Genomic DNA, 17,587 nt, shown 5'->3' with positions numbered 1-17,587 from the left:
CTGAGCCACACGGTACTCTCTTTATTTTAACTTTTTACTCAAATTCCAGTTAGTTAACATCATTGTACTATTAGCTTCAGGTGAATGATATAGAGATTCACCCCTTCCATATAGCACCTGGTGCTTCTCTCAAAAAGCACACTCCTGGGGCGCCTGGGGGGCTCAATCGGTTGAGGGTCCGACTAAGGCTCAGGTCATGCTCTCACAGTTCGTGGGTTCGAGCCTCGCGTCGGGCTCTGGGCTGACACCTAGCTCAGAGCCTGGAACCTGTTTCAGATTCTGTACCTCCCTCTCTCTCTGACCTTCCCCTGCTCACGCTTTCTCTCTGTCTCTCAAAAATAAATAAAAAACATTAAAAAAAAAAAAAAAGCACACTCCTTAATCCCCGTCACCTTTTTAACTCATCCCCTCATTTACTTTTATCAGTTTGTTCTCTGTAGTTAAGGGTCTGTTTCTTGTATTACTTTCATAATAAAGAACCAATGCACATTCAACTATTTTTCTTTCATTAAAACTTTTGACTATCAAAATCTTCCTTTTAAAAAATCCTTTATCGGCCCCCCCAGGTGGCTCAGTTGGTTAAGCATCCGACTTCAGCTCGGGTCGTGATCTGGCAGTTTGTGAGTTTGAGCCCTGTATCAGGCTCTGTGCTGACAGCTCAGAGCCTGGAGCTTGCTTTGGATTCTGTTGTCTTTCTCTCTCTCCCCTTTGCGCACTCACACTCTGACTCTCTCTCAAAAATAAACTTTAAAAAATTAAAAAAAGAAAAAACTTTGTTAGCCATATTGATAGGATTCAATTCCGAAGTTTAATTTTATGGCAAAACTTTCAGTAAAACTACTTATTAGGGGCACCTGCATGGCTCAGTCAGCTAAGCGTTCAACTCTTGATTTCAGCTCAGGTCCTGATCTCGCAATTTTGTGAGTTCGAGCCCAGCATTAGACTCTGCACTGACACTGCAGAGCCTGTTTGCGATTCTCTCTCTCTCTCTCTTTCTCTCTCTCTCTCTCTCCCCTTACTTATTCCACTCTCGTGGGTGCTTAAAAAAAAAACTGTAAGTATATGCTTCATAATATCTGCTTTTTTAAAAAAAGTTAATGAAATCATAATCCCAAATTTCAATTTGGACTCAAAACTAATTTACAGCTGTTTTCAGCTTACTTATTTCTGGAACACAATTCATAGACCCTTCCCAATCTTTTGAAAAAGCAATTATTACCTCAGTTGCCCTATTAGCTCAGATTTTCAACAGTGGGCAAATGGAGTGGGATAAGGAGAGATCATTTTAAAAGGTCACAGCTTTGTCATTTATAACCTCAGGGCCCCTTCCATGCTCCCTATTTCTCTGGTTGATCACATGGTCAAGTAGCATACTCTTACTATATTTTGTCTTCTCGCTGGCAGATTTGGAGTTAAATGGGTTGGAATCTGGAACTGGGGATGAGGAAGCCGTGGATCGAGAGCCGAGACGCCTGAGCAGTAGGCGTTCCGTCCTCACTAGCCCTGTAGCCAATGGGGTCAACCTGGATTATGACGGACTGGGCAAAACCTGCCGAAGCCTCCCAAGTCTGAAGAAAAGCCTGTCGGGGGACTCCTCTTCTGACTCTAGCCGGGGCTCCCACAATGGCCAAGTGTGGGATTCCCAGTGTAGCCCCCGAAAGGACAGGCAGGTGCATCTGACCCATTTTGAGCTTGAAGGCCTTCGCTGTCTTGTAGATAAGTTGGAGTCTCTGCCACTGCACAAGAAATGTGTCCCCACAGGGATAGAGGATGAAGATGCTCTCATTGCTGACGTAAAGGTAAGAGTCGTTATGTTGCATGACAGCCACCGGCCTGGCTGGAGCAGGCAGTTTCTCAATTTTAAGAGAGAAAGTATAGGAATTTTGGATACTCTGCAGCTCATTCAGAAGGAAATTCATACGTGCCTGTGTGTGCTGCATAGCGCTTCAGTTCCCAGGGTGAGGTTAGGTCCCTGTTGTGAAAATGCTGACTTTTGTAAAGTGAGGACTTAAATTTAGTCCTAAAAACAGATTTCAGACTGATTGTAAAATAAAGAAGAGCCTAATTTAAGAAAGTATATGTGGGTGGCTCAGTCGGTTGAGCGTCCGACTTCGACTCAGGTCATGATCTCATGGTTCATGGGTTCAAGCCCCGTGTCAGGCTCTGTGCTGAGGGCTCAGAGCCTGGAGCCTGTCTTCAGATTGTATGTTTGCCCCTCTCTCTGACCCTCCCCGTTCATGCTCACTCTCTTCGCTCACTCTCTCAAAAATAAATAAAACATTAAAAAAAGTATATGTATTAGGAAATATTACTTAATCAAGTTTCCTTCAAAAAAGAGGCCCGTTTCAGAACAAAAGCGGCATAACCATCTCCAGGAGCCTCCCCTCAAGCAGATAAGAGAGAAGCCTTGCTGTGCTGGGTGGTGGCGAATAGGCTTTACGTGTTTAGTTTCATACTTACCTACTGTTAAGACCAAAAAAAAAGACTTAAATACTTTGGGACAGCTTCTGAGAAAGTATCATTGTTAACATAATCTGGCCTGGGGCACCTGGCTGGCTCAGTCATTGGAGTGTGCAACCTTTGATCTCGGGGTTGTGAGTTTGAGCCCCGGGTTGGGTGTAAAGATTTTTTAAAAAGTATCCTATTGCTATATCAAGTTTATTCATGTTATATATTTTTCTTCTTTATTCAAGAGGTCTCTCAGTATCCATTTTCTCTTTAAAATCATCATTTGGAACTACATTTTGGGTTCAAGGCATGGGTATGTGTAGTAGAAAGGTAGTTCACAATTAGTAATTAAGTGTTTATTTTTAAAAGCTGTCATACAGATTATTTTAAGCCAGAGAAGAATTTATATTGAATAATTCTATGTAACCCTAAGGAAGACCGGCTGAGTATCTCAGTGTGTCTTTCCCATCCCTGATTCCTGGTTCACGTTTTTCCTTGGCCACTGATACCAGCTGACACGCTTCCGCAAACTCCTCAGGAAAGAATTCCTGAAGTTCGGAATAGGACCTGAACCGTTCTTTATTCTTTTTATGATAGACTTTTACATCATATCTTATTTTTTATGCATCAGTGAAAGCGCTAAAAAATAAAGAGGCTTAAAAAAGTAGTAACCTGTTTAGGTTGGTCCTCTCCAATGGTGATATGAGCAGGACAGTTGATTTTATAGTTTAGTTTTACAAGGTTTGTTCTAGAAAAGACAGGTGGTATCACTGTGGCTTGTATTTAGGGGAGGAAATGACAAAATTCCAGGTAGATGTGGTCCTATTTCTGTAACGATTAATGTGTAGCAAAAGAAACCTAACCATACTTTTTAAGACTCACAAACTAGACTCCAAACTCACTTTCCACCCTTGAGTGAGCAAAGGACATATACATTTTTTTTCTTTTCCATTGTGATAGGACATATCTATTAAAACTTCCTGAGAGTTTAAGTATAATATCTTTTTTTACTCAGAAGTTTTTTTTTAATCTGGCTATTCCATCATAAATACATTTAGGAAAATTAAATTAACTTGCCTGTAGGATCCCTAAAAAGAAAGATTTCTAAGTTTATATCTCACTGACATTTTTTTGGCCTGCGTATCTGTATTTATGAATCATGAAAAAGAATAGTATCTTTTCAGTCCTAAGGGATTTGATTCCATTGACTCCAGTTATAGGAAGCCATACTGTAATCCACTAGTCATCTGTACAAGGTCAAGTGTCATGATAGAAATACGCAAGACTCCCTTAACTAGTTAAATAAAGATACTTGAGACAGAGTGGTAGGGGAAAATGTAGAAAATTTGGGTCAAGTACTAAACCGGAGTAAAAGTACGCAGCAGGAAGGGGGGAATGAGTTAAAAAGAGAGATGTAAAGAGGGCTCTTAGCATTATGAAAAGTGTCTAGAGAGCGCTTCCTTGTCAGGAATTGTGAAGAACATGGCTGCCACCCCGGGCTCAGATAGAGTGGCACAGAGACCAGAGCGTGAGGACGGAGTGGTCGGCAGGATGACAGGAGGCTGGCAGCGTTTGCATTCTTCCTGCACTTTGTCTCCCTTACCTGATACCATAGTTTAAATGCAGCTGCTGTCAGAAGACAACAGATTTAGATTCCAGCTCTGCAGGTAGTTTAACTTAAGATCAAATGGATTCATTATTCCTGCATTTGACCACTTATGTTTAATCTCAGCTTTAGACAGTAGTGAATATAGAGCTTGAGTACTTTGAGAATCTGAACACCACCCAGAAGAAAAGAAGCTTTGCATTGGGTAGGCGCCATCACCGCACAGCTGGAGACTGCAGTGCTAGAGAGCTTAGTGCTTGTAGCCGAGAAGCCTACACTGCAGTGGAGGACACAGTGAGCCCAGAGTTTCCTCTTCCTGCAGAGAGAGAAATTGTTTCTTGTTGCAGCCTGTATGGCTCTCAGGAGAAACTAGCAGAAGAGATAAGAGCTCCGCAGTTAGATATTCCCGGAAGAAAACTCCATTTTAGTGGGGGGAGAGGGGGCTGAGGATTCTAAAATGTTAAATTCTGCATTATTAAAGAAAGATCAGGTACCTGGGTGGCCCAGTCAGGTGTCCAACTTCTGCTCAGGTCATGATCTAACGGTTTGTGGGTTCGAGCCCCACATCAGGCTCTGTGCTGACAGCTCGGAACCTGGTGCCACCTTTGGATTTTTTGTCTCCCTCTCTGCCCCTCCCCCATGCAGGTTCTGTCTCTCTCTCTCTTTCTCAAAAATAAACATTAAAAATTAAAAAGAAAGAATATAGAATATAAAGTTGGGAGGGGATTAGATTAAAAACGGGGCATTAAAAACTGTTGACCTCGGGTGCCTGAGTGGCTCAGTTGGTTGAGTATGTTGAGCGTCAGATTCTTGATTTTGGCTCAGGTCACAATTTCACAGTCCGAGGAATGAATCAAGCCCCAAGTCAGGCCCTTTGCTGAGCACTAAGCTGGCCTGGGATTGATTCATTCTCATTCTCATTCTCTCTCTCTCTCTCTCTCTCTCTCTCTCTCTCTCTCTCCCCCCCTTCTCTCCCCCTCTCTCCCTCCCTCCCCCTGTCCCTCTCTCTCCCCTCCCCCCATCACCTTCCCCTACCCTTCCTCCCTCCCTCCTTTCCTTTCTCTTTCCTTCCCTCTCTCCCTGAGCCCCTATTTTTAATATATCAATGTATTTGGCTGCCCAACTCAATGAAATACATTCAGTGTTGTATACGTATTTACTTCCTTATTTTCTCTAAGATATTTTGATAAGCTGGGCAAACATGTGACTTTTGGTCAAGATACTAGATCTATAAAAACCTATTTTCTCCTCTGTAAAATAACATCTGCCTCAGTGGGGCTGTTGTGAAATTTAATGATAATGTTAGTAAATACTTAATAAACTATCACTATTACAGAAGAATATCAGATGTCACAAATCTATGAAATTCAGATGTCACAAATCTGTGAATAATGCCTGCCTACGCTGTGCCATAACTGGGCTAGATATTGAGGTAAATATGCAGACATGCTGTGGATCAAGCCCTCAAGCGGCTTGCAAGTCAGTGGTGGAGCAGGCATTTCAATGGGCCGAGAAAGCACATGCATTCTAGGGTTACAGGTGCCTGCGTGACACTAGAGTGCTGCGTGAACACGGAGAAAGTGGGTGTAGATTCTTCCTGAGGGAAGGAAGTGCCAGTCTTCTTAATTCAGAAGTTAAGAGGGCACTTCACTGGCCCAGGTAGAGCAGGCACCTCTTAATCTTGGGGTCATGAGTTTGACTGGGTGTAGAGATTACTTATAAATTAACAAACAAATAGACTTTTAATAAGGGCTCCTGGATAACTCAGTGGATTGAGCGTCTGAGTCTTGATTTCAGCTGAGGTCATGATCCCAGGGTCATAGGATTGAGTCCCATGTCAGGTTCCACACTGAGCATGGCGCCTGCTTGGGAGTCTCGCTCCCACCCACTCTCTCTTAAAAACAAACAAACAAAAAAAGTTAATAAACTTTTCCTGTTAGATGTAAAACATTATATAAATGGCTCTCAATTTATAAACTTCAGAATTGTTCTTTGTAGTGCAATAGGCTCCTACTGCTGCTCTGATCTGAGATCCTAACATTTTATTTTGTAACCATAATCTGAAAATTTACAGGAGGTTCTATCTGAGGAGTATGATGGAACTGAAAGCAAAGTCTTGGTTTCAAGTAGATACAGACACTAATGAGAAATTTGCTTCTGACACTTGGGGGTGACTCTGACACTAAAAAGAACTGGTAGAGGATCTACTATAATTAGATCTTAATCCATTAAACCAGATTAGAAGGGAGGAAAGGCAACCTATATCAATAAAACTTTATTTGAAATATACTCCACACATTCTTACTGAGTAGAAAGTTTTATATTTATTTATTTATCAATTTATTTTTTAAAAATAAACTCTATACCCAGCGTGGGGCTTGAACTCATGACCCAAAGATCAAGAGTCACATGCTTCACTGACTAAGCCAGCCAGGTGTCCCCCAAGTAAAAAGTTTTGAATAATAGCTACAAGGCATATAACGTTACTTTTAAATACATAATAATTCTTCAAAGTGTTCCTGTTACATTATTATGTCATGTCATGTTCTTATCATCTCTGATCTTTGTTGCCTATCCTTTATTCTGAATTAATAAAAAAAAAATGGCCTTGTTTAATATGCGATTTGGAAACCCTAGTGCCCTATCTGGTTTTTGTCCTTCCTGGTCGCCTGTAGGGTTTTCACTTGCTACAGCCTGGTTACCTGTTTCTCCTTAGTAAAAGGAGATAAAAACCAGGATTTTCCAAGAAGACTTCTCACACTATTAAGGAGAGCTTTTCAGATATAATGGGCTGATTACACTTGATCTTTCAGTGTGCACTTAAGGTAAAGTGCAAACGAGAGTTTTAGGATTAGAATGGCCATAGAAACTTTTTCAGAGAGCTCAACCAAAAAGCATAAAACTCCCACCTTTCTTGATAAACTATTTTTAAAAATTGAAATATGTGGCCCCTGGCAGCAAAGCCCAAGCCCCAGAAAACCTGTTAGGCCACTGACTCTACACCAGAGACTCCCTGAAACAACTGTCCTGGAAATAAGTAAGGTTTCCAGTGGTAAGAGCTAGGTTCATAGTAGCCTGAGATGTTTATTTCAAAGCATCTGTAATTTCTGAAAAAAAAGCCAAGTTACATTTACAAGAGTCTGAAAATTGCATAAATCTGGATCCAAAAGACAGGACACTGTAGTGAGAGATTGCTTGTTCCGTCTGAGCGTCACCCTGACCATGAATCCGTGCGTGGAGAGTGTGTCGCACACATCACTCGAGTGGCTGTCAGAAATGGCACGGAGATGTCTGACAGGACGCCAGGCTGGCTGCCTCATCCAGGGAACAGCAAGAATGAGGCAGGCGAGAAACAAGAATAGGAAGTGTGCAGGGGTGCTGGTGTCCTGGGGGAGGGGTAATCCGAAGGGCGGAGTCCCAGGAGACAGCCGGATGTGGAATTGGCAGGCACAGATTCACTGGCTCCTTGCACTGGTACCAAGGCGGGAGATAAAGCGCCTTGACCTGAGGTTGCGGCCGCAGATAGCTTTCCTTGGTCAGGATGGAACTGACGCTAGAGCTGCCTGGGCGTTTCCGTGCTGGTGGTAGAGTGCCCAGTGTAACCAGAGGCAGGCATCTGTTGTCGAAGTAGTTGATATTAAACAGACATATGTATTGAATATCTCAGTATTGGTTGAAATGTGTCTTTCCTGAAGGTTTTTCTGGAAACACGTATGTTCGTTCTGGATTCTGGGCTGGGAGAGTGGCAGTGAGGGCAGGTGAAGCGGGCGGGTGTGTGGGGAGAGAGGAACTCAGCTTGGGTGCCTGGCTCTAGCACAGGCTGAACTTCGGGCGACTTGCTGTTTGCCCAGAGAGCAGGAGAGAGAAGTGTGTGTGTGGGTGTGTGTGGGTGTATGGGCGTGTGGTCAGCATGCAAGAGCGCTGGCTGTAACAATAAGAGGTGACCCTGAGGGTTAGGGTGTGGACGAAGACAAGGACACTCAGGGGCCCAGATGCGGAACGGGTTAAAGCCTGCCCTCCTGCTGGCGCCTTCCGAAGTCGGCCAGAGGGAGCCCTCTGGGGCCGGCCTTGGCTTCTCCTATTGCAGTGGCGGTGGGAGGGAGGAGGCGGGGACCGGCCAGGCTCGCCTCCGGCAGCCTTTCCTCCAATCACCGGGCCGAGAGCGCTGGCTGAGCACACCCCCTCCCGACTCTGCAGCAGGACGGCTGGGCCCTCAGCCTGGCTCGCTCACTCGAGCTCAGCTCCCCCTCCTGCCATCTTCCGTTGCAAAGCATTTCTGGGAGCTGCATGTGGGTGACGCAGCAGCATTGTTCGCAGGCACAGGAAGCCGCGGCTGAGCTGAAGGGCTCGAGAAGGAGCTCAGAGCACGACACGCTGCTCCCTCTGGGTAGCCTCAAGGGTTATAGCTGGACTGCCCTGCCTGATGTACTTTGGGAGATTCCGGAATTTTCAAGTAAATCAGGATTTTCCTAGAGGCAGAAAACCTAAACTCCTTCAGCACAACTTCCAATACAGAAAACAAAACAAAGACGCTGGGGAAACTTCAACCAAGAGCTTCAGCAGCTCCAGAGCACCGAGAAACGCAAGGTCAGGCGGGTGGGCGGCAAACCCTTTCTGGCTCGGGTGTGTGTAACTGTAGGGACTTTGTCTCCTGAGGAAGAGGCGGAAGAGCAGCCTACCAGGGGAGCCCAGGACAATGCTCAGGTTACTTAGTGTTGCGTTGAGCCGTCATTGCACTTGTCCCCTCGCCTGGTGGGATGTGCTCTTGAACTGGGTCTCTGGGCTTTTGGGAATCCTTTTTCCTTCTCTGCCCAGACACTTGCTGTTCCCTTCCCCTTCCTGTGATGTGTGGGGTGTGGGCTCGTGTTTGAATATTCTCCCGAATGCCAGGAGCCTAGATAGGCGTCAGCCTTTCTGCACTCCACCCCCGCTCCCTGTCCCAAACCCCCTCTGGTGAAGGGTGGTGGCTTCTTTATATGGTTTCTTGGAGGGCCTCAGCTGGAGTCTGCCTTTTTTGATGAAGCAGGGCGAGTTTGTTGGTTGTGCGGCCCCAACAAAACAAGGCTTGGAAGGAAACCTGCATTTCCCTCCACACCCACACAGACCCCAGGAACGGAGTCTTCTGTGTGTGAACAGCTGCCCCCAGCCCCCACGCAGACACAATTTCTCCACCTACCTTTCCTCATCCCCCACAAAAAATCTTGCAGGTAGATTTAGACTGCGTCTGGTGAACGGGTAGGTTTCTTTTGCTGCTCTTAAACAATTGTGGATCTTAATGTGAGGTCTGTTTTGCTGAAAGTGGAAAGTCCCTGTTTGTGGACAGCTCAGTGCTCTCCGGCGGCAGCAGAGGAAATGGGCAGAGTCCTACTCCTCAGCAGTAGACATGGGGGAGGGGAACTGTTCACTCCCTAGCACACATTTTGAATGGACCTGAATTTTTCACCCTAGGGAGATTAGGAGCCCATACCGGAGCCTGGTCCCACGTGGCACTGCACCCCGCCTCTTCACCCCCACGCTGTGCAATGCTAAACAGGCGGCTTCAGAATAGGATGCCATAGCAACTTGAAGTAAATAAAACGTCTGCAAATGAAATCAGTTTGCGGGGTGGGGGGGGGTGAGAGGCATCTGGAGACTTGGCAAAGGGGTTCTTCGTGAAGGAGCTTCCTGGGTGTTTTAAAGGGTCTTTCTGAGTCCCAACTCGAATTTGGAGCATGATCCATGAAAACGCCTGGTAGGGAAGTGCCGCATGCTTCAAAAAGTCCTGGTCTCTAGGCCCAGAGCCCACAGGGTTATGGAAATGATTATTAAAGATGGCCTAGGCATGCTCATTGTCCAGGATCAAAGTTGAGTGTTCGCTGAAGCAGTTCAAACCCTGTACACACACCTGAAAGGGCAGCCTGAGAGGAATCTTGTAACTTGTCTTTTGGATTTGTGTTCTTTTGCTGTTGTCCTTGCTGTAGGGCGCGTGAGGTCAGAGGAAGAGGGATTTCATTCTGCTCCAAGGTTCAGGATTCAGAAATTTCAGTCTAGAAAACATAAAGGCTTGCTTCCAAATAACACTCAACCAGTATGATTCACTTAAGTGGCAGTTTCTTACTGTAGCATTGTCCTCACGTCATTCAAACCAGATTGGTTAAGGCCATCAAAGCTGTTGCCCCTAAATTGTTCCTGTTCCATTTACAAGAATAAAGCCAAATGATTGTGTGTGTATGTGTGTATGAGTGTGAGAAAGAGAGAGATTAATCTATTGGTTAATTTGAAGTTGAGATTTCTGTAATCAGACTTAGAGTTTTGGGTTGAATCAAGACATTAAGACTCTGCTGTTCTGTTCATATTATTAAGTATTAGTATTAAGTATTAGCCGATCATTTTTGCCGCTTTGCTGAGATCTGCAAAATGAAGGCAGTACTTCTCGGTAATAATCATTGGTGTTGAAAAGTAAAGGGGCAATATAAAGTTTTGCTGCCATATATAGAACCGTGTGACAAGTAACACTTGTCGCCCTGTAGGTAAGTTACTTCAGCATACATGTTAACAGTATAGTGAGTATGCAGATATGGGGTTGGGAGCAAAAGTAAATCCAGAGTCTTGATAGTACTACAGTAGTTTTAAGTTTTCTCTTTCATCTGCAATTTATTTGTTTGGCAGTGAGTCTCTAAATGAAGGGAAAATACAGTTGCCAGCCTGCCCTTCCCATGTTGCTTGTGGGGACTGAGGCTAGGTCTGGATGCTCTTGGGAGTGGTTGGCTCTTTGTTCACCATGTCCTGCTTTTCTTCCCCTCCTCTTCTGTCCTCTCCTTCTCTTAGATTTTGCTCGAGGAGCTTGCCAACAGCGATCCCAAGTTAGCCCTCACTGGAGTCCCTATAGTACAGTGGCCAAAAAGGGATAAGGTAAGAAACAATTCTTCTCATCTTCAGGCTGCTGAAGCGTTTTGCTAGCCGACCGTCACCATTCCAGGGAGAAAAAGAACAACTAGAGGCAGACAGCTTTTGGTACATTAATATAAACTGACAGAAAATCATTACTCAGTTCTGTTTTAACTCTTAGGTCAGGGTAATTGGCTATCTTTAGAGGTGACTCTGTTAACGGAACTATCAAACCAGGATCCTGCCTCCAGGTTTGGATGCAAAAGTCGTTCACTAGAATGGACCCGTTCCTATCTTTTTGGCCCAGTGCTGCAGTCATTTTCACAGATATTTTTTTCAACTGGTTAAAATAATTGCATATATATTTAGATGGCTGGAGTGTTTCGATGATGTCATGAGTGTATACTCAAAATTCCCCTTAATTTGGATTTTTCAGTATCAAATTGAAAAGAGAAGGAAAAGAATCACCTGTAAGCTAAAAAAAAAAAAATGCCAGGTATGGATTTTCATGCCTCTTCAGTTAGGTCCTGTATAATTTTTCCCTTATTATTCTTTGTCAAGGTTATTAAGTAAATGTAAGGGCTAACATTCTGATCCTGGCCGTGAATCTGGCAAATACATAGTCCCTTCTTTGCTTCTCCCCAGTTGAAATTTGCAGAGCCATCACATTCCAGGAGTGTGTAGGTGAATAGCTGGGAAAGATGTCTTAGAGAACCACTGCTTCCTACCAGGATGGAGGAGTCCCGCTTGGCCTGTGCTGTTCCACACAAGGCTGCCTCAGCGCAGCGTAGTCCTCTCTGGCCGGTGAATGTCTTGGGTCAGGAATGTGGTTAAGGCACTGCAGAAAATTAAAAAACTAAAAGGCCCGGTCCTTGTTCTTGAAAAGATGACCAGCTAGACAAGTACAAGGACTAAAATTGTAACCCTATACCTGAGGGATGTATTCTACACGTAAGTGTTACTGGAGTGTCTGCTCTGTAACAGACTCAGAGTAATAAAGAAATGAGCAAGATCCATCTCACCCTGAAGTAGTTTACCGTCATCTTTAGGAGCATCTTCTGAGTAGTAGTATCCAGGATAAGGAAATATTGGAGGGCCCGTGGAATGACTTCGGTACAGAGGAACCCTCAGGGAGGGTGAATGTCACAGCTCAGTAGAGAGGGCTCTGACGGAAGTAAATAGCCTAAAGGAACTGGCAAACCTCCGCTGTAAAGGTAATATGTAGATGACAGATAGAATAAAGACAATAAATACTTTAGGTTTTGCAGGCCACACAGTCTGTGTCGGCAACTTCTCAAGTCTACCATTGCAAGTGAAAGCAGCCATGGACAAAACATAAAACAAATGAGCATCGGTCTATTCCAGTCAAATTTCATGTACAAACAGGCAGTGGGCAGATTTGCCCACAGGCCATAGTTTTGCCAAGGCTTGTAATCTTCTACCCCTCCAGTCCTGAAAGCTACTGGATATATTTGACCTCATTGCTCTCTCTTTCTAGCTTAAATTTCCCGCCCGGCCAAAGGTGCGGGTTCCTACCATCCCCATCACAAAGCCTCACACTATGAAACCAGCCCCTCGGTTAACACCTGTGAGGCCGGCTGCTGCCTCCCCCATCGTGTCAGGAGCCAGGCGGAGACGTGTGCGGTGTCGAAAATGCAAAGCCTGTGTGCAAGGAGAGTGTGGTGTCTGCCACTACTGCAGGGACATGAAGAAGTTTGGGGGGCCTGGTCGCATGAAGCAGTCCTGTGTCCTTCGGCAGTGCTTGGCAGTAAGTTGTCAGCTGGAGAAAGATGGGGGGAGGGGCGGTGCCACCAGGACTGGCATGCAGGCAGTGGAGGGTCATGGAGACGTCACAGGTGAAAAGGAGCACTTTCTCTTTCTTTTTGGCTTGCTTTCCTTTGTCCTGTTTGTCTCTGGGTTCAGAAGGAAGATCCCTAATAACTAAAAATGGTCCTACTTAATCTTTCAACCTTGCTCACCCAGTTTTCAAATGAGAGAGCAGTGTTTCAGGGGGCAAATCACTGCTTTCTCGTCCCCTCTTTAACTGGATTAGAAAGAAAGGACCTGGAACGGACTGTTGAAAATAAACTGGTCTCTGTCAGTCTCTAGTACTCAGCTGGTTCATTCTCTCTAGCCTCTTTGTCATCTGGTTTTCCTACCAGAAACCTCTCTTCTCCACCTGGTTTCCTTGCTCCCTAAGTGTTCCTGGGAGAATTATAGGAAGCAGATCACCCATCATCAATTAAAGGGAAGCTGAACCGATAAGGATCTAAGTCTTCTCTTTTCTTGGTTTCTGTCTCTGTCCTCTTATAGCCTAGACTGCCTCACTCGGTCACATGTTCCCTCTGTGGAGAGGTGGATCAAAATGAGGAAACGCAGGACTTCGAGAAGAAACTCATGGAATGCTGTATCTGCAATGAGATTGTCCATCCTGGCTGCCTCCAGGTGAGGAGGGGCCGAAGGGGCCCCTGAGTGGGGCAGAGCGGAGTGGGAGTCGCCGAGGCGGACCATCAGCAGTGGGCCGTGTAATGGTCTAGCATCTGTCCTGCATTCAGTGGTCTATATGGTGTGCCAGCCACTGTACTCGACCCTGAGGACAGTCCAGGACACAGAATAATAGTCCCATTTCCTGCCCTCATGGGGCTTGTGGTCTGGCCTCCATAGAGTGTGTTTGGAGTCCCCAGGCTGTCATAGAACTGCCTGGTCTATTGGGGAATGCGATTTGCCTTTAAGCATCTCTCCCGTGTACTTGATTGTATTTCTGGATGTTAGTTCCTGAAAGATGGTTAGAGTTATAGTATCACTAACATTTAATGAGTGTATCAAGGTGGTTCACACTTTAAGAAAAAGTGATAGCGGGACGCCTGGGCAGCTCCGTCAGTTAAGCATCTGACTGTTGGTTTTGGCTCAGGTCATGATGTCACAGATCATGAGTTCAAGTTAAAAAAAGAGAAAGTGATAGAGGGGCACCTGGGTGGCTCATTCGGCTCAGGTCATGAGATCAAGCTCCAAGTCCAGCTCTTCATGGAATGTGGAGCCCGCCTAATATTCTCCCTCCTTCTCTCTCTCTCTATCTCTCTGCCACTCTTCATCTGCTCGTGTGTGCGCTGTCTCTCTCTCTAAAAAAAAATTTAAGTGGCGCCTGGGTGGCTCAGTCAGGTGAGCTTCCAACTTCAGCTCAGGTCACCATCTCACAGTTCAGGAGTTCAAGCCCCAGGTTGGGCTATGTCCTGACAGCTCAGAGCCTGGAGCCTGCTTTGGATTCTCTCTCTGCCCCTCACTCAGTTATGCACTCACTCACGCTCTCTCTCTCTCTCTCAGAAATAAATAAAAGTGATAAGGAAGTTGATTCAGTCTTTAAGAGGTAGTTTCAGGGGCATCTGGGTGGCTCAGTCGGTTAAACGTCCGACTTCGGCTCAGGTCATGATTTCACGGTTTGTGGGTATGAGCCCTTTGTCAGGCTCTATGCTGACAGCTTGGAGCGTGCTTCAGGTTCTCTGTCTCCTCTCTGCTCCTCCCACACTCATGTTCTGTTTCTCTCTGTCTCAATAATAAACAAACATTTAAAAGAATTTTTTAAAAAAGGTAGTGTCAGATCTTGAAGCATGGGCCCTGGGCCTAAGTATGTGACAAAGCTCCTTCAGTGATACTAATACAAAGGGTGGTGGACCACCACTGTTTCATATGCGTTCTCTTGTTTACATCTTTTAAGGTAGCCCTGTGAGGTTGGGTCCACTCTGCTTCTTCATTTCTTTAAATCTAAAGGGCATTGGTGCTGCTACTTTGTTGATTTTTCCAAAGGTGTCGGCTATATCATGACTGCCACCTGGCTGACAATGATTGTAAGATACTGTTAACTTTGAAAAGCAGCTCAATTTTAGAAATATTCAAATGTGAAAAAATACGCATCTTAAGATCAATAAAATTAAGGTATCATCTTCATGTTGATAAATGAAGTATTTACTATATACTAAGCTTTTATCTAAATACCTTATTTAACAGGTAATTCATTTAATCCTCACCACAGCCCTATAAGATAGGAGTAGTTATTTATCCATACTATACAGTTGAGAACAGAGTCACAGAGACTAGGCCACAGTCTCTGACCCCAAGCAATCAAAATTATTATGCCCCACTATCAAGATGAGGTCTGGCACCATTCTGAATAGTGTGGTCAGTTTCTTTTGCAGAGAGGCATGAGACTCTCAGGAAAATAAATGTGTTGGGAAAGATACATATAGAAGTCTGAAGACCCCAGATTGACCCAGACTCTTGGGAATCTCCTCATGGGATCTAACTTTGATCAAGTAACCAACAGTGAAGGTGACCAGTCTTCTTGTGGCTAGGAGTGGTGCTGAATGGCTCTTGGTTTTTCTCCCCGATTGGCTGCTGAGTTTACAATGGGTAACTTCCAGATTCTTCCCAAACATGTGACTGTTTGATATAGGAGCCTTAAAAAGCAGACTTTTTTTTTTTTAATGAGACAGATTTTTAACATCCCTTTCTTCCTCTAGATGGATGGAGAGGGGCTGCTTAATGAGGAATTGCCAAATTGCTGGGAGTGTCCAAAGTGCTACCAGGAGGATAGCTCGGAGAAAGCCCAGGTAAGGAAGCTTTATCCAGACTGCACTGGAGAAGGGAGGAAACGTCAAGCTTAGTGGATGGCTAGAGTAGAGTGTGTTTGCCTTTGTGACTTTATTCACATGGTTTTTCTGACCATGGAAACTATTTTGTATTTTGTTTGATATCTCCCCCGCTTTGGTTAATTATTTGTTTTTCTTTTGTGTGAGTTTTTGTATTACTGAATATCATTCCACTTGGGGTCTGCAAATTGCTGAGGTCCTCTTACACTCTGAGACCTTAGAAAAAGAGGCAGCAGAGCTGGGCTGTGTGCGGAGGGCAGTGAGGTGAGCGCAGTTGCTCCTGAGGAATGAAACGAGAGGGAAGGCAGTGACCTGAGGCAGCTAGTGAGTGCTATGGTTCCAGTTAAGCGGGCTCACATTTTTGTCCTCTTCACCTTTATGACCCTACAGAAAGCCCTAACCATGTGCCCTACACAGGCGACTCCTCCCTGCAGTGGGACCAGTGCCATGACCTTGGCCCTACATAACTGAGGTTGCTGGCCTGATGGCTAATATCGAAGGGCCAAGAGGACTCTGGTTACCCAGGCCTGCAAGAACAAGAGCTGCTGAGGGCACATACGGAGGAGGCAGCCAGCCTCATGGCCGCCCTCGGGCCCCAGTGGTCTCCTCCAGGCGCACTGCACAGGAGTAGGGACAAGTTTCCTGGGCTTTCTGTTTCTTCCCACTTGGGCACTAAAGTAGTTGAATTTTCATTCTATATATCTTTAAGGGCAGGGATTTCTAGAGTTGACTAGTGCTGAAATTCTCATCCCAAGTTCTTAAACTAGGAGTGTTGACGTTTTTCTTCATTGGCGATGGTGGCGGCAGTGGTGGTGGTGTTTGCGTCCCTGCCACAGCACATAGGTGGACAGATGCCTCATTTTACTTTATTTTTTTAAGTTTCTTTACTTAGAGAGAGAGAGAGAGAGCATGCATGTGTGTACACACAAGTTGGGGAGGGTCAGAGAGAGAGAATCCCAAGCAGACACTATGCTGTCAATGCAAGGCTCAGACCCACAAACCACAAGATCATGACCTGAGCCAAAACCAAGAGTCAAACGCTTAACTGACCAAGCCACCCAGGTGCCCCAGATGCTGTGTATTCCTATTACCTTCTTGCTCTGGAAAAGCCAGCACCCACAAGGTAGTCATTCTCTTCCAACCACAGTGCCCTATGAAGGTAGAGGAAGGGGAGCAGGCTCGTTGCTGAGGGACAGAACCGGTCTTCCTGAGGAAATGTGAACCCCTGGTCGCTGATCCCGAGTGGACCGCTGGCTCAGCTTCATGACAGCAGAGTCCTGGTGGCCCCAGGAGATAGGTGGCATAGGATGAGGCTGTGGGCCTTTATGAATGTCAGCTTCACGGAACCAAAATTCCTCTTTTTCATCCAGAGTGAATTCCTTTGGAGCAGTGCAGTTCCTCACAGAGCTTCTCATTCTCTGCTTTGTCTTCCATACACTTGGTCTCAGGATAGGGTGGGGGGCTGAGTGGCAGAAGCAGGCTGGTAGAACTCGGCTCAGACACTGGTGGAGCTAAAAGTGGTGTTTACTTCTGTCAGATTCTGCATTCTAGTTCAAATGGTATACACAGGCTGCTTTTCTTCTATCATAAACATCTCTCTTCCATCAGAAGCATCTCCTAGGTGAAAGAGTTACATTAGAGATAGAATTAAAAATGCTTGGGGGCTCATAGCGGCACTTTCTACAATAGCCAAATCATGGAAAGAGCCTAAATGTCCATCAACTGACAGATGGATCAAGAAGATGTGGTATATATATACAATGGAGTGCTACATGGCAATGAGAAAGAATGAAATCTGGCCATTTGTAGCAAAGTGGATGGACCTCGAGGGTGTCGTGCTGAGCGAAATAAGTCAGGCAGAGAAGGACAGATACCATATGTTTGCACTCAGGGGTCTAACAGGAGAAACCTAACAGAGGACCATGGGGAGGGGAAGGGGGAAAGAGAGTTGGGGAGAGAGAAGGACACAAATCATGAGAGACTCTTGAATACTGGAAACGTACGGAGGGCTGAAGGAGGAGGG

At 45.3% G+C, this 17,587-nt stretch overlaps 1 protein-coding gene across 1 annotated transcript in view; it reads left to right on the top strand.

Annotated features, from left to right (window-relative positions):
* KDM2A (lysine demethylase 2A) overlaps positions 1-17,587 on the top strand; it is a 108,139-nt gene that overhangs the window by 82,791 nt on the left and 7,761 nt on the right. Inside the window, exons 11-15 of the mRNA XM_029915306.1 lie at positions 1,405-1,799; positions 10,862-10,945; positions 12,420-12,689; positions 13,235-13,366; positions 15,436-15,525. Of these exons, the coding sequence (XP_029771166.1) occupies positions 1,405-1,799; positions 10,862-10,945; positions 12,420-12,689; positions 13,235-13,366; positions 15,436-15,525 (971 nt within the window). The remainder of the gene's footprint in view (positions 1-1,404; positions 1,800-10,861; positions 10,946-12,419; positions 12,690-13,234; positions 13,367-15,435; positions 15,526-17,587) is intronic.

The sequence above is a fragment of the Suricata suricatta genome, chromosome 11, assembly GCF_006229205.1.
Source record: "Suricata suricatta isolate VVHF042 chromosome 11, meerkat_22Aug2017_6uvM2_HiC, whole genome shotgun sequence".
In the NCBI taxonomy this organism is placed as follows: Eukaryota; Metazoa; Chordata; class Mammalia; order Carnivora; family Herpestidae; genus Suricata; species Suricata suricatta.
Note: the sequence above shows the minus strand (reverse complement) of the source record. Positions and strands in the feature narration are given on the sequence as shown.